We start from the raw sequence: 23,225 nt of genomic DNA on the forward strand, positions 1-23,225 counted from the left end.
ACTAGAAGGGAAAAGAAAAAGGGACTAGATTTGACACCTTTGTATTATGTGCATTATTATTATTATTATTATTATTTTCAGGTTACACGGGAGAAGAAGAGAGGGCATTATTTTTCAATTGCGGTCCTTCTCACCAGTTTGTAACCTCTGCTTTTTATTTCGTACCAACCCCACCAACAATCAAATAATTAAAAGAACACCCGCCAATCATTTACTTTCCATTTCGATTTACCAACTTGGCCCCGCCACTGCCACAGCCACCGTTTCTCCCCTACAATTTTCAAACTTCAAACCCAAAAATTAACCACTTTCATATCATCCGAAATAACAACCCAATTAACTTAATTAAATTAAAAAATTGGAATTTAAAGAACAAATTATGTTAATATTTAAATTTAAACCTACGAGAATTTCAGGACAATTCTCCAATTCGGGGTTACATTCGTAAAATCGATCATCTTGATCCCACAAACTAGAAGAAAAACGAGGAGAAAATTCATCAGAAATTAAAAAAAAATCTACCCAATAATTTCCGTACACCCCAAACCCCTATGTATTTCCTTCTTCTGAAAAATAAATATTAATCTTCGAACCCAGTTTTTTCCCAAATTGCATTTCGCACCCGACTGAGATCCCTCCCTTTCAAGGTCCTCCCGACGCCTTCGTGCACCGAGAACGACGCGATTCTCGTTCTGGCCATCTGCCTCGCCAACAACTCGTGCGGCGGGATCCGCATGCCTCCCTCCACGTCGTCCTCGCCATCCGCCTCGTCGTCTTCGCTCCTCCGTTTCTCCCGGTACTCGTCTCTCAAGATCTTAGACCAGTCCGGAATGCCGACCGGCAACGACGACGGCGTGCCGCAGGTCCGGTCCGACCGGTCTCCGTAATCTGCCCTCCGGTTCTTCGACGCCGAGACGCCGCGGGAGTTCGGAACCGGTTTGCGGAACTCCGGCGAGCTGGACCTGCCGAAGTTGTAGATGTCCGACTCGTCGAGCTCGAAATCGGACGATAGGGTTTGGTGCTGGTGGTCACTGGTGAGGTACCGGTAGTTCGGCCTAGCGTAGCAACTCTTAGTAGTCGCCATTCGGGAGGCTCAAAACGCTGCGTTTTGGTTCCAAGCTTGGGTTTTCTTCTTCTGCTAAATGAGGGCGTTTCGATTGCCTTTTATACAGGTCGGCTCGCCGCTCGGCAGAAGTGGATAAGACTGTCCTCTCTCTTCGAGTTCAATTATGGTAAAATTACGTAACTGGCCCTTCTAATATTACGGGAATTGACACGTAGGATTTTCGATTTATCCACTCGGGGTTAGGTTCAATATCTCGGGGGTAGGGCCCGGGATTATATTGCATCGCACGGTTCTGCTGGGCGAGGTTTTTATTGGACCCACTCGGAATTATGGAGTTGCGCTCGCTACGTGGCTGGATAGTAGTGGGTGGCAAATAGACAGTTGGTGTAGAGTCGTATGCTTGGTGTTTGATCCTTTTTGTTTGGCCCAAATAACGTAATAGATCTTTTGTAACTGTAAACTAGAAAAGAGACACTGGTGATATTTTTGTTTTGAATTATTTGTTTTTTTCTTAACAAAAAAGAAAAGATCGCAATGGAAAAAAAACAACCAAGCCCGCCGATTTTCAAATTGTAATGCAAAAGACGCATCCTTACACCATATGTGTAAGAAATATGAGATAAGTGGACTTAGACAAAAGCTTTTGTGTGTTCAACTCATGAAGTTATTCGCCAAGGTTGGAGGTCGCAAAATGGAACTAGCGAAAATACCAAAGTCTGAGGCGATAATTGGGTCCTTTTGCTCTATTCTTTTAAAGTCTTCTATCCAAAATTAAAAAAATAAATAGAAATTGTTAAAATTTATGACGTATGTAAATATGTTTTTTTTTTTCTCTTTTTGGCGGCCCAAATAATTATAATCATAAAGGATGTCTTGATATGTACTTTAGTAATGCTTGTATCATATAAAGTTTTTTTCTTGTAATTTATGTGAAAACATTATTCATGTTCACAATTGATTTTGTTTCTTCAAACCACATAAAAAACGCATTGCCGGTTAGGAAACCTGATTTATTTTAGATGCCTGAGTTTCACATGAATCTCACCACTGCAAACAATATAACTTACATTTAAAAAATAAAATATGGTGGATTTGATGAAAAATGTGAAGGAAAAGATGAAAAATGTGAAGAATACTACTTTGTATTTTCCGTTTTATAAAAAATAAATAAATAATAAACTTCGTAACTCGCCAAATATTTCGGCGCCGTTGGTTTCCAAGCAGTCGATGACCGCCACGTAGGGCGAGGCAATTGAAAGCGTAACGTAGAGAGATTGCGGGGGAGCGGACAAAAAGGGTGAGAGAGGGGCAGTATGGTAAATGCGGGTTTGTCATAAGACGAGAACAAAACAAAAGTACAATGCGTCTCGCGCTGGGAGTCACAAGTTTTGTCGCGACATGGAGGTTCACTTCCCCTGGTTCTAGAAAAGAGGCCAAAAGTGGTCCCGTTTAGACGTTCGAGGCCTTGGACACGTGTCCCGTCACCTGTATCCTTGCCACGTGGCGGAGTTTGGTTTCACGCAACTGCAGAGCATGCTGGCACGTGAAGTTGGCCCCACTGCTCGGATCTAGCGCGACTCATACCAGCTGGCCCGTTGTCCTCTCAAACGCGACAACCAAGTGCGAAAAATCGCCGCGCACGTATCGCGTTTTATTGGATTGGTATCGTGAGTGGGGGGACCCACCGGAGTTTATGGAATTAGTTGAACGTTGAACGGCAAAGCAAACTTCACGCTTTGCTTACGAAAGCGATAGGATTCGCGCTGTGTAGAAAATAGAAAGGAGGAAAATGCGAATGCTCAAGTCGGTCCAGTCAATCGGTCTTTCTTTACTTTCTTTTCTTTTGTAGATTGTTAAACCTGTAATTATTGATTTCGTAAGATGATTTTTAGACACCCCTTTTTTCTTTCCATGCACGCGATTGTTTATTTTCAACATTTTGGTCGAATAAAACACATAATAATTAATAGACGAAAACAAAAATCAATATCCTATATAGTAGAAGATAAATGATATGCAAAAAATCATTTCTCATTGGTCCTTTATTTAATTGAATACAAAATTACTCTGATTGAATTTAAACTCGAGCATAAGCTAAACTAAGGCGTTATCCTCATCAACTTATCTAACTCTGATATACTTGTACCTAACTTAATTGGCTACCAAATTCATTTTGATAAAGTTGAATTAATTAAGTCAACTGATTTAATTCACGTTATCTGTATCTAACTTGTTTAGCTACCAAATTCGTTTGGATAAAGTTGGGTTTAATGCAGTCAATTTTTAAGCATAAGTTTTGATTCGAGCAAATGAGTTCACAATAACCCATGGGAATATTACGTCCTTTTGGCTGGTTTCCATGAGAATGTTATATTTTGATGGCTAAAATGTGGTCTAAATCATCCAATAAACACTAGCATTGGTTTTTTTTTTACTTTATTTGTGTTCACAGAATAGGCATGAACATATTCAATTTGAGAAGGGTGACTCCAAATTATTGACTGATAATATTTGTTATATTTAGTTTATAATATAGGGGTTGCGTGATTATCCGTGACGGTATGATGCATGTGATGAATTACTTTGGTAAATAAAGCCTTCCTGCGATTCGATTTTAATAACACCAATCCACTCAATGCCATAGTGATTGTTTCATTTCTTAATTTAATCTAGATCATCCAATAATAACTTGATTAATCAATTCGGTGATGACGTCTTGTCTTAATTATGCGATGTTTCGTTTATTATATATTATATTCAACCATAATATAATAATTCGAATATTATATAATACTTTCATTAAAAAATAATTACACTCCAATAATGATGACCTTATTTCAAGACTTGTTTATTTAGGCTACGACCTGATGATGATCAAGTCATATTATATAGTAATAGTTACGATTTTTTTTTTTTTTTTTTTAAAGTGGAAATCATTTCATGCACTAATCAAAGATCACTTAGCAATAAGCCAATAACAAATTAATTCAAGCATCTTAAGACCTAAGCCACTTGCCATAAACTTTTTCTATGGAAAAAAAGTAGGTGCAATTTCATAAAGAGAAGCACTTTTCGTTGAAGTACTTGTGCTATGCCTTTTCCTTTTGGTTAGAATATTGTTCCACATTTGTTCAAAAAGAAAAAAGAATATGGTTTCACATTTAAGCTACAAAGAAATATGAGCGCCACATACACATTTTGGGTTAGTTTGGAGTTGTGTTTTTTTTTTCTTTTCAAAACTGCTTATTCTATGGTGTGAAAAGATATTGTTATGTAAAAAGCAGGTAAGTGTTGGTAAACTGTATAGTGCTAAAAGTGCTTTTAGGAAAGAAAAAAAAAAAAAAAAAGAGATGGGGTAGGATTGTCAAATGAAAGTTTCATTAATTGGTATTGTCCACCTCCCTCTAATGAAAAAACGTTTTTTTGATAAGCAAGTGTAGAGCTGCTTCTGCTTTTTGCTAATTTGGACCCAAGTTTTGAATTTTTTTTTTTTTTTTATATACCAAACACAGTTAAGACTCCAACTTTTTTAAGAAGTTGCTTTTAAAAAAAATTAAACAACTTCGTACCAATCCTTAAACAAGTCGTTGATTTGATGATTGAATTTAACAACTTATTTCGAGTTTGTATAAATTGAACTCTTTTTTCTAATTAAATCATAGTTTAAGGAGAAAGAGAGATATGCATGTAAGGGGACCAAATGGGGCAATAATTAACCAAACACCGTCTTAGACTTATCCTTAAATATTTATTTTCAATTAATTAAATCTATGTTTTAATTTGTTTTTGCAAAGAATTGTTAAAAGCCAGATAGTCATAAGTGGTAGATATTTAAATCACGAGGGACAACAATAATGCGATCCTTTTGGGTAGTGGGTATTGGATTACCTTATCGAGGACTAAAATGGCATCAAAATTGGATCTTTGAAAACAATTATAATTCCACAGCAGATGATCCCACCAACAGCTAAAAGGCATCACTTCTTTGAAATTCAAAGTTCCACCCAAATATGGATATTAGCGGTATATGTTTTGTTGGTTGTGCGGCTTGTGACATGAGTTTTTCAGTTGTTTATGCAGTTTTTATCTGCTTTAGTTTTGCGTTTTCGCTTTATTGATTTTCCAATATTGTACAAATGTTTAATGTAATGTTGATGATCTACTTAAATTATATTTTGTATATTATATGATGTGATAGTTAGTAGTTGGATTTTTTATTTAAATCATTTGAGAAGTGTCCAACCATCAATGGCCACCTCATGTGGTTTATAAAATATGGTCTCTCTAACATTTTCCTTTAATAAGAATCCGTTTAGATTTGCTTTTAAAATGACTGAAAACGCTTTCATAAATAAAAAAAAATTAATTTTTTTTTTTTTTTTTGAGTTCTGAAAGCACTTAAAGTGCTTCTTGCAAAAAGCACTAGAAGAAATTTTTAGTTGTGAAGGGAACGCAAGTGGTACACCATCTGTTTTAATAGAAGTGGTGGGAACTTTATTTTTTAAGTGACATACGGCGGTCAGCCGTCCCGATTCGCCTGAAATTCAACTATCTCCAAAAATTCTCAAATTTTATAGAAATGAAGATCTCAAAGAGCATAGCAAGTTTTATACCTGTGACCAAGTCCAATTTAGCCAAAAAGGTTCCAATTTCACTCAAACCCACCGGAACCCTAAAATGGGTGAACTTCGATTCTCCTTCCTCGGTGTTCCAACGTCTCTACCACTAGTTGGGTCTTGTTCCTGGGTCCAAGGGAAGTTGATTAAGGGTAGTTGTGGGTGGTAGAACTCGCCGGATCGAAGGAATCACCGTCGAGCACCTCCGGTGAGGTTCTACACGGTTTTGAACCTAAACCCTTTGAATTTGGGAGGAGATGTTAGATGGGAGGTTGTAGAAAAGATTGCAAGTGATGGATGGTTGAGTTTCACCTGAAAAATAAATGAGATTGGCCGGAATTCACACCAGTTCGAAACCGAGTTATGGAGCATGGATGGGTCGACGGGAAAGGGTGGTTCTTTCTCACCCTTCCTGATTGGTCCCTCCTTTTACCACCCCCCCCCCCCCCCCCCAAAAAAAAAAAAATCTCTGATTGGTCCTAAAAATAATATGATTGGGTGGTTCTAAACCTTGATTGGTTACAATTCCCACATGGTGGGAGTTTTAATCAATCTAATATTCATAGCTTAGTAAAACGACTTTAAATGTCCGTAACTATACCGTTAAAACTTGGACTCGCAAACGGCTTTCGTCTATGCTTTCACAGCTTCGAGATCTATGCGTAGACATTAATTGTGACTTCGAACGGTCAACGAAAGTCAAACATCTTCGCCTCTAAGGGCATTTTCGTAAAATCATTACTTTAAAATTTATAAAACTTAAAATTAGGGACGAGAGTTGTCACAGTTATGATTTTGAGAATAATTTATTCTATTGTTATTCTTTTATATTGATTACTATATATATATATATATATATTTTTTTTTTTTAACAAAAAATATTATCTATACTAAGGGAGAAGGGGTGGACTTAGCCTCATAATGGGCAAGCAATAATGTGGTTCGAATTCGTCTTTGACGAGAATCGAACCTAAGACCTCTCACTTACAAGCGAAAAGGAATACCACTAGACTGTAGTACTATATAATTTTATATAAGCAAAAAATAAACATATGATTTTATGGCACTAATTTTAGTTAGCCCACCCAAGAAAAAAATCCACACACCCTTGAGTTCCAAACAAATTTAAATACGTTGATTTTCATAATAAAAGAATTCCATTATAATCACCCTTCAACTTAGATTATTACTTGTGAGATAGTGTTGCTGTATTATTGGTTAATAAGACGAGTGAGAGTCTCTATCTATTAAAAGGCATGGAGGAGGAGAGGGTGAGAAGGCCTAACAGCTAGGGTTTCACTTTCATGGCATAAAGTTGATGTAAGTTGTGGGCCGTTGGATTGATACGTAACCCCTTTGAAGCATTCTAGTAGAGCCTAGCTTAGCCGAGTGTGTTTGGATAATGACATTTTATGAGAGTGATTGGATAGGAGAGGGTGATTTCCTTATCCAAAGTTGGGTTGTAACTTGCAACTTTGAAGCTCCTTTATGCACCCTTATTTTCCTTTGAATGTGATGGTTTTTGCTGTTAAAACGAAATAATTTCTGCATATTTATTTAATTTTTATGGAAATATCTGTTTATTTCAGTCTCTTGATTTTTTTTTTAAATTTATTTGATGCTAAAGTTGAAATAAACATAAATGTGCAAAAATATATATATTGCAGAAATCACTCTCGTCTAATAATGACTCATTTTATAGAATGATTCATTTTGGAGTTTAATTGATCAATAAACTTGTTTTTTTTCTTTCTTTATTAGTGATGTGGGATGAAGGGGAAAGATAAACACATGATCCTCAATATAAGAGGGAATGTTACTTAATTACTTAAGTTATGAGTCATTTGCCAAGGTAACTCAATTTAAGCTCAACCACCGGGATAATCAAGATATTAAGGTAGTGGTAATGATTACAAAGTTTAAATAGTCGTGATATTTGTAAGAGTAGCTAGCAACCTTCTCATATGGGTCTTCTCAATTTACCATTTCGGGTTTTTCTCTAATGTTGCGTAATACTCTAAGTCATCTATTTTCTAAATCATAAATCTCTGCAATGTTTACAAAATCTAAAATGGCTTGCTTATCAAACAATTAACCGTTAAAGAGGCGAACCATGCTTCTCACTTGAATATTTGTAATAGAGGTGCAACTCGGGCGGGTTGGAAGGTCAATCCAACCCTAACCCAACTTTTACAATTCGGGATCGGGTTCGGGTTGGGTTTTAATCGGGTTTAATCCGGTTCGGATTTATTTGGGTTAGGTTCGGGTTGCCCAACTTTTTCAAAATTAAAATTCAATTCCGCAAATTGTATCCGTTATAAATTTAAACTAAATATGAATGTTTCAACCATGCAAGGTTTGAATTAAAATACAAGAAATACCAAAACTAGTACCAACTTGGACATTTGCTACCGTATATAATGTGAATTCAACTTGTAATCCAAGATGGTGATTCGGTTACCAGAATTCAAGGCTTGATTAACTAAAGTTCCTCAGGTTTAGCAATTTGATGGAAGTCTCAAATTAAATGTAACGCTATAACCATTTTATATGAATATGAAAGAAAGGTTCAGGCACGACATACTTGCTAAAGGCCACGACCAAGATCATATGTTGTAGAGGAACTTACAGAAACTTCGCATACCCCAATATTTTCAAATGTGTCATCACCTGTAATAAAGATTTTCTGCACACCTGCTTGTTCAGGTTTAAATCGGGTTGGGTTCGGGTGGGTTATAACTAAAAAAAATACCTGCTGGTTCAGGTTTAAAGTCGGGTTGAACATGAGCCGGTTCGGGTTGGCCCAACCAAAGTTGCACTCCTAATTTGTAAGGTTGACATCGTTAATTAAACCATTAATTAATCGGTCTAATTTTATTTTACATAATTGATATTTATAGAATGACCTAGAAATTAAATGGTGTCGACCATCAAACACTGTAAGATAAAAAAGAGAGCAGAAAATGAGAATATTCGAATGAAAAAATTACTAACGTTCCCGAATAGTAAAGGAAAGATAGTGATGGTCGTTCTAGAATTGTGATAGTAGTGTGGATTTTTATGTCAAGTTATTTCAATCATTTCACCGTGAGAAATTCTAAACTAAAAATGAAACCCTAACTGCAACTTCCAAACTCTCTCCCCACCATTATTTGTTTTTGGCAATTGAAATGACCCCAATACGATCAAATCCCAGTGTCCCACACTAAAAAATGACTCTTTTTCATTCAAATAAAGCCGATCTTTTCTCTTGATAATTCAGTTAAATAATTCGTTCAGGAGTTGAAAGAACAATGATAGACCTGCCTTTTCCCCTTTGATACAAGTAGTAACGGAGGATAACGAATTAAACAGAGAAATACAAATGTAAGCTCTAAGGCAAGAAGTACGGATGTAAGCTCTAACACGCTTAATCACTTGAGATATAAACTCCTTTACATGATAACCCAATTTAAGCAAAGATAATCGAGGTAGACCGAGACAGGTTGCGATAACAGTTGCAAAACAAAGACAGGTTGAATCTCGACGTGAGGATATTTGTGTAAACAGGCTAACGGCTGTAGTTTTACTACTTGAGCTCAGCAGCAGCACCAGGTTTCTGGTACAGAGGTGAGTGTGGACTCTTGTGCATGGGTTTTGTGAGAGTGATAGCATCACTTTTTTGATCGACAAAAATACAAGAGAGTCCTGCTGTGTGTGGTATGACATCAAATCAACCAAGAAAACTTTCAACTAAGGTGAGCTTCGTTAACAAGACCGAAAGTTGTTGTAGTGCACGACTGAAATATCAAAACATTCTAATGCAGCAAAATACTTCAAACAATTAGAAAATACCGAATTAGATTGGCAGTGACAGAGCTACGTTCCCCAAGACACAAAACTTCGCAGTTCGACGTTTACATGGCTGAAACACGTTGATTATAAAAATGCTTATCTCCTTTGAATATAGCCTGATACTGATTCGGCGCACCTATATTTTTATGAATATAGTCAAGGCTGCTGAACCTCTTGTTGGTTAGAACTTTGCACTGATCAAGCCAACCTTGCATTCAGGTTCTAGAATCCAAGGCCGAGAAGTGTTCCTTCTTTGGCTGTAATTGCTCGAGTACAGAAGTCAGCAACGCATTCAACATTACCACCCCTACATCTATTCTACTCGTCCAGCCGAGCTTGGTCATGAATTGACATGCTCGCATTCATAAGAAGAATCTAGTTAGCTCATAATTGCTCGGCCTCGAGCTACATAGGCATTGCAATTTCTAAAGTCAACAACACTGCACTGATGAAAACTCTTAAACTCCGATATGCGAGATAAAGAGAGTTACCCCCTTCCTTAATTTTAAGTTGTTGATCACGAAAAGGCTGGACGGAGAGTAACTCAACGGCAAAATATGAAAGGCAATCAGGCAAATATAAAAAAAGGCTGGACGGAGAGTAACACAACGGCAAAATATGAAAGGCAATTAGGCAAATAGAATAAAGCCCAATGACAGTAGGTCAAGTCTAAGTAGTGGTTTTACCAGGCCCAAACCCAATTTAAGGAAGAGCCCTACAAAAAGCCCAAATTGCCACAGACAACTCTACGTAAAACTTAACTTTCCGCAAACACCAGGGCCAATTCCGACATTTTAAAATATCAATCCCTGCAAAACCCTAGCATATAATTCACAGCATTTCCCACTCTCCGTCTGTCGCCTTTGTTGAAAACCCTAGCATTTCACTCTTTGTCCTTCGCCATTATCTGCAACAATGCCGCCAAAGTTCGATCCCTCACAGGTCGTCGATGTATACGTCCGCGTTACCGGCGGGGAGGTCGGCGCCGCCAGTTCCCTCGCCCCAAAGATCGGTCCCCTGGGTCTCTCCCCAAAGAAGATCGGAGAAGACATCGCCAAGGAGACCGCCAAGGACTGGAAGGGTCTCCGTGTCACCGTCAAGCTCACCGTCCAGAACAGGCAAGCCAAGGTCTCGGTGGTGCCGTCGGCGGCTGCCCTGGTAATCAAGGCCTTGAAGGAGCCCGAGCGCGATCGCAAGAAGACCAAGAACATCAAGCACAGCGGCAACATCTCCCTCGATGACGTCATCGAGATAGCCAAGGTTATGAGGAACAGATCCATGGCCAAGGAGCTCGCCGGCACGGTGAAGGAGATTCTCGGAACCTGCGTCTCGGTGGGCTGCACGGTCGACGGCAAGGACCCCAAGGATTTGCAACAGGAGATCGCCGACGGTGACGTCGAGATCCCTCTCGATTGAGCTGCTGCTTCAGGGAAGCTCTCTCTTTTACTTTAGCTGAATTAAATTTTTGTTTTGGAGTGTATGCCATTTCGGATAATTTGGGATTAATTTTGAGCACGTTGTTAAGATCATTAATCACACTTTTTCATGGTAATTTAGATGAGTTGCGGGATTTCGAGTCCTATTTCGTGCCGTTGTTTGCTTCACCTGTTTTGGTTCAAGCATTTGTATTGAATTTTCTTTCTGTGTTTTAAAAAACCCCTTGTTTGCACCCCTAGTTGTATCTCGAACTACCAACACAACGCCAATCGAACTATTAGTTCAAGTGTATCTTGTCATTTCCCCTACCAATTCTTCTGTTTTTTGCAACATGTTTACTGTATGTTTTGAATTTCACTTCTGAAAGCCTTGTCTCTCACCCGACATCGCAATGCGCACCTCCTTAAGCATTGTTTCTTTTTACCTTTTCTGTTGTAGAAGTAGTACTACTGCGTGCGGCATGCATTTCACATCTAGAATCCTTGTTAGGACATGCTACCCCTAATTGGATGGAATGCTGTTGAGATAATATTTTTCAGAGAGGCTGAATCTCTATGATTTCGGCTGCTCTTGGATACTAATCCGATATGTAAAGTCAAGTCTTACCTCCGAAAATCGGATGTAGATTTTGTTGTGTGGATCTTTGGCATCCAGGTGTATGTTAAATCCAAACTGTACTGATTTTTGCTCTCTTTTCTACACCATTTTATGGCCTTTAGATTGAATAAATCTTTGGAGAATCGATGAACGGGTTGTTTTGAGGTCATTTCCCAACCTAAAACATACCTTGTATAGATTGACCGAAAAAGAACGCACCATCTAGAAAAGTTCACACTTTTTAGGTCGAACCTTGTAGCAATTAGGCATAAATTTGGCCAACCTATTTTATGTTCATTACCCCAATGATAGGAAGATGCAAGGGATAATTAGAATTCTGTTGCTAAATTTGTTTGTTTAGCCTCCCCTAAGTTGGGCTTTTGCCTAAACACACAACCTATATAAATCCTCAAACCCCTCAAATCTAAACCCACTCAAAACCCCATTTCTCAAATCCCTTGTTATCCCTTCCCTTTCCCATCATCCTCTCTCTTTCTCAACCTTAAAAACCAAAAGGAGAAAGAGAGGCATCCATTTACCTAAAATCTTCTCCACATCAAAAAAGCATACAAATTTCGACATCAAAACCTACGATTTCGCTTCAATTTTGCTTAACAAGCTATGAAGATGGTAAGTTACAAACTCGCAATGCCCAAGGAGCTCGTGCATCCGAGGAAGCCTTGGATTGAGGTTGCACCGCCCCTTCTTGATTTTCCATGGAAGGGTTCTAGCTCTCCGAAATTGGAGACGATTCTCGAGGAGCGAGTGGAAGAGTATAACGACGACGACGATTAGTGTTCTTGGTTTTGCTTTGAGGAGTTCTTTCCCTTTGTTTTGAAGGGGAAGTTTGTGCTGGAGAATGGAGATAGCGTCCTCGTTCAGGAATTGAATGAGAGATGACAATTATTTGAGATGATGGCTTACAATTGTCAGCCACTCTTGGATAATTGGTATGTGTGTTTTTTTATGTACATTTGTGAATATATTTTAATCACTTGTGCATCAATGGTATCCAACTATTCTATAATTTGTGAATATATTTTAATACTCACAAAAATAGCTTTAAATTTAGATTTTAGTTTAAAAAAAATGAAAAATGAAAAATGAAACAGTGAGCAAACAAGTTCTTAATTTCCATTTTTCCACTTGCAATAATTTATCTACATCATGAAAATTTCTTAAATCTTCAGATAATGATCATCCTTACAAAAAATCATTTGAATTGTATATTGTTTAGTCATCCAAAATGTATTAAATAAATCAACGATGTATGTAGGTATCAAGTAACATATTCATGATGAGCCGTTGTTTTATTTGGTACTTGCATTCCTTACGGTGAAGATACGTTATTTGCAAGTGAGGGAATGAATTCATCCTCAAAGTAGGGAATGCAAGTATTATTGACGCTTCAAAAATCTCATTGTATACTTTTCACAATTGTATTTTTCTTTTTAAATATAGAAAATTTGGAGTGTTGAGATTTTTGAAGTACCAATAATAATAATTCCTTTTTTTATGTCACTATTAGAGCAAGAGTTGTTTCTCGTATCATTTTAAAAAAAATTGGTTAGGTCAATACCTTGATTTTGTAGAAAGAAAATTTTATTTGAACCCGTACAACATTTTTCTACACCCAATTTACTTTCTACATGCAAATATTTTTTAATTAAACTATCAATATCTCTTTAAACCCAAATCTATTACCTAAAATACCATCACAAATCCAATTCAATATGTAAATTTATTTTTACACCCATTTAGAAAATAAAAACCTAAGATCATGTCTTGCAATTCATTTAAGGCGTAAAGAAAGCAATCAAATCAATGAGGTTTACAACAATATGTGAGTGATCATTCAAAAGGGGTAACTGGTTCATCGGTTTATCTGACTAATTCATCACTTACGTATTGTAGTCTCTCTCTCTCTCTCTCTCTCTCTCTCCAATGACATTTCACCCATGAATGTTCTGCAACTCATTCAATCTTAATACAAACTAGGTTTATGTAACTCGATACTAAATTTTCCTGTCAATGATTGATTGGGCAACCTTTCCCTGTTATCCAATCTATTCTCAACCTCTCCCTACTATCCAATCGATGTTGTTGCGAAGAAAGTTGGGATTGATCTTAGCAAGTTATGATTCTTGGTTTTATTGTTTTTCTATTGTAGAGCATGCCTGATCACTAATCAAACTACTTTTTGTTTCTATTCTACCCAAATATTGTGTTCAATCTTGATTGAGCTTTAGTTTTCATTACTGCAGCCTACAAGTTCTTGGCTCTCTCTAATGAATGTGTAGTGCATTAAGTCTATTTCTACAAGTGCAATATAGTTGTGTTGTTTTTTTATTTTTTATTTTTTTTATATCAAAAATATAACATATCTATCAAAATTTTTTTAATCATTTTCAAGAGCCACAATATTATTAGTGGGTTTATTAATAAATTTCAATTTTACTGTTATTTTCATCTTGTACTTGATGGTAATTATATAATAGGATAAAAAAGAAAATTACATTTAAAATTTAAGTTGGTTGTAGAGTGATTTTCTATGGGTTCAAATAAAATTTCTCAAGAATCATAGAATAACTAATTTTTTTTATATTAATTAATTTCACAGTACAATGTTGTAAAATCATTAAAACATCAAATTTTACTTAAAAAGAGAGTTGGATATTTTTTAAAGGGTAAAGTACAAAAAACTATATCAACTATTGGTGTCATAAAATTTTCATACCTTATCTTTTAAAATTGACAGTGTCATACCTCATCTTTATAATTTGTGCCAATGATATACCTTCCGTTAGCTTGGCATGAATTTCTCAGTTAAATGTTGATGTGGCTTGATCCGATGCCTCTTTTCTATTAAAAAATTATTAAAAAAAAATCATTTAATATTTTTTAAATATTAAAATAATAAAGAAAAGTTATATTAAAAAAAAAAAAAAAACCAACACTCAGTTCGTCCCCTCCCCCCCCTTCTCTCTCTTCTCCCCATCTTTATCTTCTTCCCCCTTCCTGTAACTGCAACCTAGAAAAAAGAAGAGGGAAAAAAAAAAAAAACCAATTTGTCTTCCCCGTTTCTCACCTCGCTTCTCCCCGCACCCACTCTCTGCACCCAACCTCCCCACCTTCACACCCACCCTCTGCACCCAACCTCGCACCCACTACCTGCAACCCAAAAAAAAAAAAAAGCCCAGATCCCATTGAGGTGGAATTGGGAAACCTTCGCCAGGCCGATTCTGAAGGTTGAGAACCTGGACGAGGGTGGGTGCCCCGGGGGGGGGGGGGGGAGGACGAACTGGGGTTCCTTTTTTTATTTCCTTATCTTTCTTTTTCTTCTTCTTCTGCAGGTTGGGTGGGGCGGTGGCGGGGAGGTGGGGGGGGGACAGACGAATTGGGTTTTGTTTTTTGGGTTGCAGGTCGTGAGTGCGAGGGTGGGTGCGTGTTTAGGGAAGACGGGAGGGGGGAAGAAAGGAAGGGGGGTCGGGGAAAATCACGAGTGGAGGGGGGGTGGCGAAGATAAATTGGTTTTTTTTTTCTTCTTCTTTTTTCTGGGTTGCATGAAGGGCTGGAAGGGGAAGAAGATGAAGATGGGGGAGAAGAGAGAGACGGGGGGGGGGGGGGGTGGGGAAAGGGGACGTGAGGGTTTTTTTTTTTTAATTTTTAATTTTAATTTTTTTAACTTTTCTTTATTATTTTAATATTTAAAAATTATTAAATGATATTTGTTTAGTTTTTAATAATTTTTTAATAGAAAATGTGTCCGGATCAAACCACGTCAACATTTAACTGAGAAATAAACGGCCAAGCTAACGGAAGGTATAAAATTGACACAAATTCTAAAGATGAGGTATGACATTGTCAATTTTAAAAGATGAGGTATGAAAGTGTCGTGACATCTATAGTTGAGGTAGTTTTTTGTATTTTATCCTTTTTTAAATGGGTGAAGCCCATTTTGTACCTTCCGTATTTTAAATAGCATTTTGGCTCTTTTGTATTTAACCATACGATTTATATCGGCCCAAAGCCCAAAAGTATAAAAACAAAATAGAAAATTACAAAATATGTAGTTTTGGTGTAGATATGGGTAACATTATTGGTTTGAATGGACCTTCACTTAAAAGTGCCACAGCGAAGAAGCACACAATTTTAAGGATTTCTACCCAATCCTCATAATTAGCACATTTCACGTATGGACAAAGTCAAAGAACGTGACCTGGTGAATTAGATGAAACATTTCCTGTGAGGAACAATACTAACGTATAGGTATTAAAATGAAACAAAGTCTATTTATTGATATCTCTAGGAAATTATAGACATATGCTTATTCTATCTCAAATAAACTTATTGATATCTCTAGGAAATTATAGACATATGCTTATTTTATCTCAAATAAACTCACTAATAGTCATGGTTTTATTGGGCAAGCAAAATCTGAATATCTCTCTAGCTTGCATAAAGATCTCTCCCAGAAAAAAAAAAAAGTAATGGAAGCTGGAGAAACGCGTTTAAAGCTATGGTACACAACATCACCAACTATCTGCCAAGGTTTTCACTTCATAAAGTTCACGAGTTGCATCGACTTGATGGCAAGTTAGTTAATCCAAGCTTTTCATAATTAGGGGGAGATATAGTCAGGGCAAGCGTCTAAGAAAAATCAATCGAAGAGTTGGGCCATCCAAGGGGGAGTGTTGTAAATATGGATATCATTATTTGGTTTGAATGGACCTTCACGTAAATGAAGATCGGGTAGAAATCCTTGAAATTGTGTGCCTCTCCACCGATCCACTTTCTTTGACTTTGTCTATACGTGAAGGTCCATTCAAGATTAAGTCACCAATAAAACATAAGCAGTAGAAGAAGAAGAAGTTACACAATCTATTGTTTCCATTGCCTTTGTAATTTCAGTTTGGTAATGAGAGAGACTACTACTACTGTCCCTCATAAATATTGTCGAACCTCATAAATATTGTGTCTTATTTAATTTATGTTCCTACACACATACCTCAATTTCACAACAAGTTTCAAATTTTTTATTTAAACTGAGCGCTATTTATCTATTTTTCTCATACAGATAAGAGTAAAAGGAAAAGAAACCAAACCTAAAATCTCAAGCTCAAACATAAATGCTCTCAATCAATTGAGTTACAAAATTCTTGTACCGGATAAGCCGACAAAGGGCACAATACCCGTCTGGTAGGGTTAGCCAAAATGCCTTCTCAATTGTATGCCACTTAAACATGCTGGAAAAAGGAGCTTGGAGCAAATAAAAGGATACACCATTACTCTCCTTCTCCAAAGTCTTTAGATTTGAGCTCTCCCTCCCTCCTAGTCTATTTCACTTCTTATTTTCTGCTCAACAGCCCTCTCTAGTCTGTTGTCAATATATTTTTAGGACTAATTTTTGCATTAGGTCACCATCAACCATTAAGCAATCACTCAAACATATGTCTAAATCATGGACTAAAAAATTTGGGGGAGGCACCGGCCAATGAGGGGTCACTTGCAGCCACACAAAAGCCAAGAACACAAACCAAGTTTTCTTTCAATTACATCATCCACTTTCGAGTTTTGGACAAGTGTTTCATTTTTAGCCATACTTTCAAGGACAATATTGAAAGTTGAAAACAAAACGTGGAATTTTGGAACGGGGAATCAGGATTTGGGGAATGTCAGATTGTCGATTGGAAAAATCAAAAGGGGTTGTAGTTATATTATAGTGGGGCGGCCAGGGTTGTCAATTCATGGCATCCACATTTTACCAGAAGTATAAATTAAAGCAAAAATTAAAAAAAGATTTTGAAAACTTTGAGTTTTAATGATAAAGATAAAATAAATAGTAAGTACTAGGATTGACATTTTAGTGTAAAAATATGATTTTTCTTTAAAATGAACAGTACCAAAATTTTTTTGTTAAAATTCTCTAAATTAAATGGTTTATCTATTGTGAAGTTGTCATGAGCTATGTATTTTTGCACTATGTTTGGATCCTGAATTTGTTTTATGTAGCTGTAGCCAAACTTGGCTTAGTTATATAAATGAAATATGCAGACTTTTTTTCCAAATTTTATTTTGGACAGCATCTTAATTTAATATGAATTATGAAGAGCAAAATTTGAAATTAAGCGTAGTGAGAGTTGCACGTTACTCTTGTCAATATGTAATTTTTTTTATAAGGGTAATAGTAGCGCTTTGATTATGAAGAGCGAAATTTGAAATTAAGCGTAATGAGAGTTGGTCGAAAGGCAAGACGAACAAGACTTGTGTCTTCTGATGTATGGTTAAAGTCATACGCATTCATCACTTATATCTAGTCACACAATGATAACATTCTTGTTCTGCAATTTTACAAAACTAACGAGAATCTATACAAAATTTTCAGGATACATACAAAATTCTAAGTCAAATTACAATACCGTATCAACTTAACTTGAAACCATATTGCCCTGAATATATATATTTTTTTGGGAGAACTATTGCCCTGAATTTGGTTCTAATGAGTCTAAGGGGGTTTGAGAAAGAAAAACACGATCGGTATGATAATTGCGATGACGAATGGTGCATAACCACCATATATGTATACCATTTGATATTAGGTAGGATCCAGACAAGTTCCTCTGGCAAACCATCATCTGCCAACAAATGACAATACGTCTAGGGATAAAATATTCATAAATGAATTAATTAAAACTTTAAGGATAATGTTTTTGTTCCTCATATTATTATTAAATTCCCAATTATAGGCTTCTTATTATATACTATTTTGTAGGTGAGAATTGTTAATTTCTCCAATCTTTCAGGTTCATTTTCTATTGGTTTTCACAATTTGCATGCACGAAAATAAAGAGCAAGAAGAAGAAAAATATTTATACGAGTAATGCTACAATTATCACCTAATTGTACCATCATTTTTATTATTTCTCTAATAGACATAGGGTCGGTCAACACATGTGGGTCTTATCTCTATTAGAAAGATGATACAACTAGATAGTAAAAATATCATTCTTATTACATGAAATTACTATGCAAAAGAAAAGGGATATGAAAGATTGATAAATAATGGGATGGTTCTATTCATGGACCTTTTTTTTTTTTTTTACATTTTACACATTCCATCGAATAAATTGAAGATGATCAAATGTCAGAAATTAACATGGGTGTGTAGAAGATAAAAAAGGGTTGTATGGATAGCACCATCATAAACAATCCTCTTTTGGTAATCTTATACCTTGATTGTTTAGGTATAAGAAGATATGAGATACTTAAATCCATTTATTTTCCTTCCTTGGATGTTAACACATAAACGAGAAACATACCCACTCCTTTCAAATATTTGGCTGTCAATAAACACATAAACGAGAATGTGAGTGTTATAAGAAGATCCGAGATACTTGGATCCATTTATTTTCACTCCTTAGTTATTAATACATGAACGAAACTCATTCCTTTCAATTTCTTATAACATACATTGTGAGTGAAGATATCCCACATAAGTACCAATCTACCCAAAGCAACCAAAAAGCAAAATGTGAGTGTAAGCATTAGACCGTTGCCTACACTTTTTGGGGTTGGATGACCGTTTAACATTTGCCATTTTGCTTTCAAGCGCATTATTATACCCATTGCATTTACCAAGTTAAATTGAGTAACACTTATAAATCTACCAATCAACTACCCTTTATTTGTGTCTAGGTGAGTGGCCATCTCTAAAGTGATGAATAAAGGTGAGAAAATAAAGTAAAACCCTTTTATTTTTAGCAGCCGTTGGAGGACAAGCGGGGGCCCATGCAAGCGAAATCAAGCTAATATGGATTAAGGGCGGCATAAAATAACATAATCATGTATCATTTACTTAAACAATAACATAAAAGTACTTACTTTCCTAATTATTGTTTAGCATACACTAACTCCATCTGCCCCATAAATACCCCTTTACACTCTCACCTCTCAATCCACACTCACAAACCCAAACGATTTCCCTCTTCTCTCATTCCTTACTAGCCAAAAGCCAAAAGCTGCTTAATTAGTCGCAGAAGCCATGGCAAAAGATATTGAGGGAGCTGAGCACGGTGAGTTTGCCACCAAAGACTACCAGGACCCACCTCCAACCCCCTTGTTTGATGCTGAAGAGCTCACCAAGTGGTCATTTTACAGAGCTGTCATTGCTGAGTTCATTGCCACCCTTCTCTTCCTTTACATCACGGTTTTGACTGTGATTGGCTACAAAAGCCAGAGTGAACTTGACCAATGCGGCGGAGTTGGCATTCTTGGTATCGCTTGGGCCTTCGGTGGCATGATCTTCGTCCTTGTTTACTGCACCGCCGGTATCTCAGGTATGTCTTTTTTTTTTTTTTCTCTCCCATCCGTCTTTGGCAGAAATAGATGAAAGTGATCCTGAAACTTTAAAAGCACTCTTGGAAGTGTTTGAGATAAACAAAATAACAAATGTCTATGAAATCTCAGACGCACTCGAAAGCACTTCATGAACAAGCATATGATAAGTGCTTTTGGAGTTTGAGTGACTCTAGGATTTCAGAAGTACTTGAACTTTTAGTAAATTTTTGTTAGTGTTTATAATAAAAGCGCTACTAAAAAAAACTGTTACTGACTAAAAGCGCTTTATACAAGTACTTACAACAGAATCTGAGTCTTGTTTTTCTATGACAATTGCAGGAGGACACATTAACCCAGCTGTGACCTTTGGGCTGTTCTTGGCTCGCAAGGTTTCACTGATCAGGGCAGTGTTGTACATCGTAGCGCAGTGTTTGGGTGCCATCTGCGGTGTTGGGTTGGTGAAAGCCTTCCAGAAGTCATACTACGTGAAGTATGGTGGTGGAGCCAACGAGTTGGCTGATGGCTACAACAAGGGCACTGGTTTGGGTGCTGAGATCATCGGTACCTTTGTTCTTGTCTACACCGTCTTCTCAGCCACCGACCCCAAGAGAAATGCCAGAGACTCTCACGTCCCTGTAAGCACATCTCTCACTCAATTGTTAGCTACGAGATTTGAACTTGTGGCCTGATAAATTATAAATTGAGTGTCACTAGACCAAATGATCGTTAACAGTTTTTTATAACTGATAAATTTTGGTTGTGTTTAAGTAAATTTATTGACCATTTATGTTTTTTTTCCACCTTAAATTTAGGTTTTGGCACCACTTCCCATTGGATTTGCTGTGTTCATTGTTCACTTGGCCACCATTCCAATCACTGGGACTGGTATCAACCCCGCTAGGAGTTTTGGAGCTGCTGTCATCTACAACAAGGACAAAGCTTGGGATGACCAAGTATGATCTCTCTCAGTTTTCCCATACATATATATATATATATATATTAACTTTATTATATTATTTTCTTTTGTGTACGTAATTGATCAACATCTAATTGGTTCACTAATTATCTTAATTAATTGGTTTTGTTTTATATCTCAGTGGATCTTCTGGCTTGGACCTTTCATTGGAGCTGCCATTGCTGCCTTCTACCACCAATACATTCTGAGAGCAGGAGCCATCAAGGCTCTAGGATCTTTCAGGAGCAATGCTTAATTAATTGATCATTAATTAATTTGATCCATGGTTTTCAAACGGAGATGGTGTTTCTAAAGGAATAACAAAATTGAGGAGTGCAAGTCTGTCATGGTCTCAAAAGGAGAAATTTGAAGGGCTATGCAAATTGTAGATAATCATGGTTTTGGGCAAAGGGTGTTACTTTGTATCCCTCTCTTCTTTGTTATCTTTGCTTTGCATGTTTGTGCTATTTTCATTTCTTCTGTGTATCCTTATCTTTTATTATTATTTACTATTTTCTCTTGTTACTTTTTTAAGTGGTGTTGTATTTATATTGGTGCCAGAGAGTGCTAATGAAGTCTGAGTTGTTTCTTTGGTCTCAATCACCTTCTAATGCTTCACATCATGGGTTTCAATTTGCTTGCAAATTAATTAATGAATATTCCTCAACCCAATTATCAGATCCTTATCAGATTAGGTAGAGTTAATTAATCAGGTTTGAAAATGTGATCATTGATTAAGAGATAATGAAAGATAAACTTTAACTTAACTTTATTTAAATGGTGGAATCATCATAATGAAGTGACCAACTAGCTTCTGATGTGATATACATTTCTTCCCAACATTCAAAGAAGTACTGAGTCCGAATTTGATCAACAAATTACCCGCGGAAATGTATATTTATTCATCATTTGATCAAAACGCTAATAAAGCATTTCTTTGTCGAAAGCATAAAGCTTTTGGAGTTAGTCTAAATAGTAAGAAAAAACTATCATAACAAGTTAAAGAGTTTATATGTGTTCAAAGTTGGATCCTCTTCAAAGGGAAATTAGCAACTGTCAAAAGGTTTGAAACGAAAACTATAAAGGCTTACTGTTTTCACCTCTCTCTCTCTCTCGTTGGGATTGTGGGGGTGTAAATTAGTTGCAATATAATATGAAAACCAGAGATGAGTTGAGTTGTATGCATTCTTATCGTTACAATTATTAAAAAGTTGCTGATGAGATAGTTTATGTTATTATAAAGATGCGTTTTTGTGGTGGTGGTGAACCTTGGGAGCGAGGTCGATGGTGCATTTGATTTTGATTATCTTTGGCCAGCAGTTGTTTGGGATATAGCCTATAGGGACAACACATATATATGCCACTACCAGGTCATTCGAGTTGCCTTTGTATTACTTTTTCAAAAGGTGGCTGGATGTTACATGGAACCCAATAATATATAGTTTTGTAGTGATTATTCTACCTTATCTTCGTCCATATTTGATGGCTTTCTGGTCGTTTTCTAGGAATAATAAGTAGGTAATGCTTTAAGCTGCTTCTTCTTGGAGTTACGCATGTAGTGAGAGCGATGTTTTGCCACTCATGTCACTCTTAATATTTTCTTTAGTTTTTGGGTAATTTAATAGTAGTTGGCAAGTGTATGAACATGATGATGCCACCTTATCAAATACTGCACATCTCATTATCTTGATCATGAAAAAAGAGTCTGAAAATAATTAACAGTTATCTATTTTCCTGGTCGGTAAGTATTGATTAAACAACAAATATATATTATTGAGGTTATTGTATGGACTTGCCTTCCCAGGATTAGATAATGCATTCTTTCTAGGGTTTGTATTTTTCTTCTTTAAATTATAGTCTTAGTCTTACAATATATCTTGGTTTTATTGTTGTAATAAGCTACTACTTTTCTACTTATTTTGAAAGCTTCTTTCAAAATAAGTAAAGGTCCACCATCATCTCAAATGGATTAATTTTTGCTATGTCCTCTAAACAATGTCCGAAATCCCACGATGTGAAAATCATTTTGATCCAACTTGCTCTCTAAATCCATTTTTTACGCTAGACCCTATCCTCGAATTTCTTGCTCTCTGCCACCATCCTAGCATTGTCAGTAGAGTGCCGGTCATTCTTTGTAGTTGCTTTGCCAAGGACTTGATCTCTTCCTCCTTACGACCCACCCGATCTTCCATGCTTCTGACGATCGCAGTGAGGCGCCACTCACACTCAACCTTCGGCTCTTTATCAAAGTCTCCCTAGAGGAGAGCTGCACGAAGGTTGTAGGAGGACTCGACCAGATAATTTACTTGGAGAGGAAGACTGAAGAAGCAATTAGCACATAAATGGTCAAAAATCATGTATTAACTCGATCATACTCTGATCC

General features: G+C 36.6%; 3 protein-coding genes across 3 annotated transcripts; 2 read left to right on the forward strand and 1 right to left on the reverse strand.

Moving 5' to 3' along the window:
* Positions 1-364: 364 nt before the first annotated feature.
* LOC137716145 (protein S40-4) lies at positions 365-1,150 on the reverse strand. The gene has a single exon (XM_068455547.2). It carries the CDS (start codon positions 1,082-1,084, stop codon positions 581-583), a length of 504 nt encoding a protein of 167 aa, XP_068311648.2. The 5' UTR covers positions 1,085-1,150; the 3' UTR covers positions 365-580.
* Positions 1,151-10,304: 9,154 nt separating this feature from the next.
* On the forward strand, positions 10,305-11,068 carry LOC137715559 (large ribosomal subunit protein uL11). The gene has a single exon (XM_068454906.2). It carries the CDS (start codon positions 10,432-10,434, stop codon positions 10,930-10,932), a length of 501 nt encoding a protein of 166 aa, XP_068311007.1. The 5' UTR covers positions 10,305-10,431; the 3' UTR covers positions 10,933-11,068.
* Positions 11,069-19,388: 8,320 nt separating this feature from the next.
* LOC137715014 (aquaporin PIP2-2) lies at positions 19,389-21,442 on the forward strand. The gene is made up of 4 exons (XM_068454213.2): positions 19,389-19,886; positions 20,227-20,522; positions 20,700-20,840; positions 20,985-21,442. Exons 1-4 carry the CDS (start codon positions 19,592-19,594, stop codon positions 21,096-21,098), a joined length of 846 nt encoding a protein of 281 aa, XP_068310314.1. The 5' UTR covers positions 19,389-19,591; the 3' UTR covers positions 21,099-21,442.
* The last annotated feature ends 1,783 nt before the right edge of the window (positions 21,443-23,225 follow it).

Source organism: Pyrus communis, chromosome 3 (assembly GCF_041283825.1).
Source record: "Pyrus communis isolate YQ-2024b chromosome 3, ASM4128382v1, whole genome shotgun sequence".
Taxonomy (NCBI): domain Eukaryota; kingdom Viridiplantae; phylum Streptophyta; class Magnoliopsida; order Rosales; family Rosaceae; genus Pyrus; species Pyrus communis.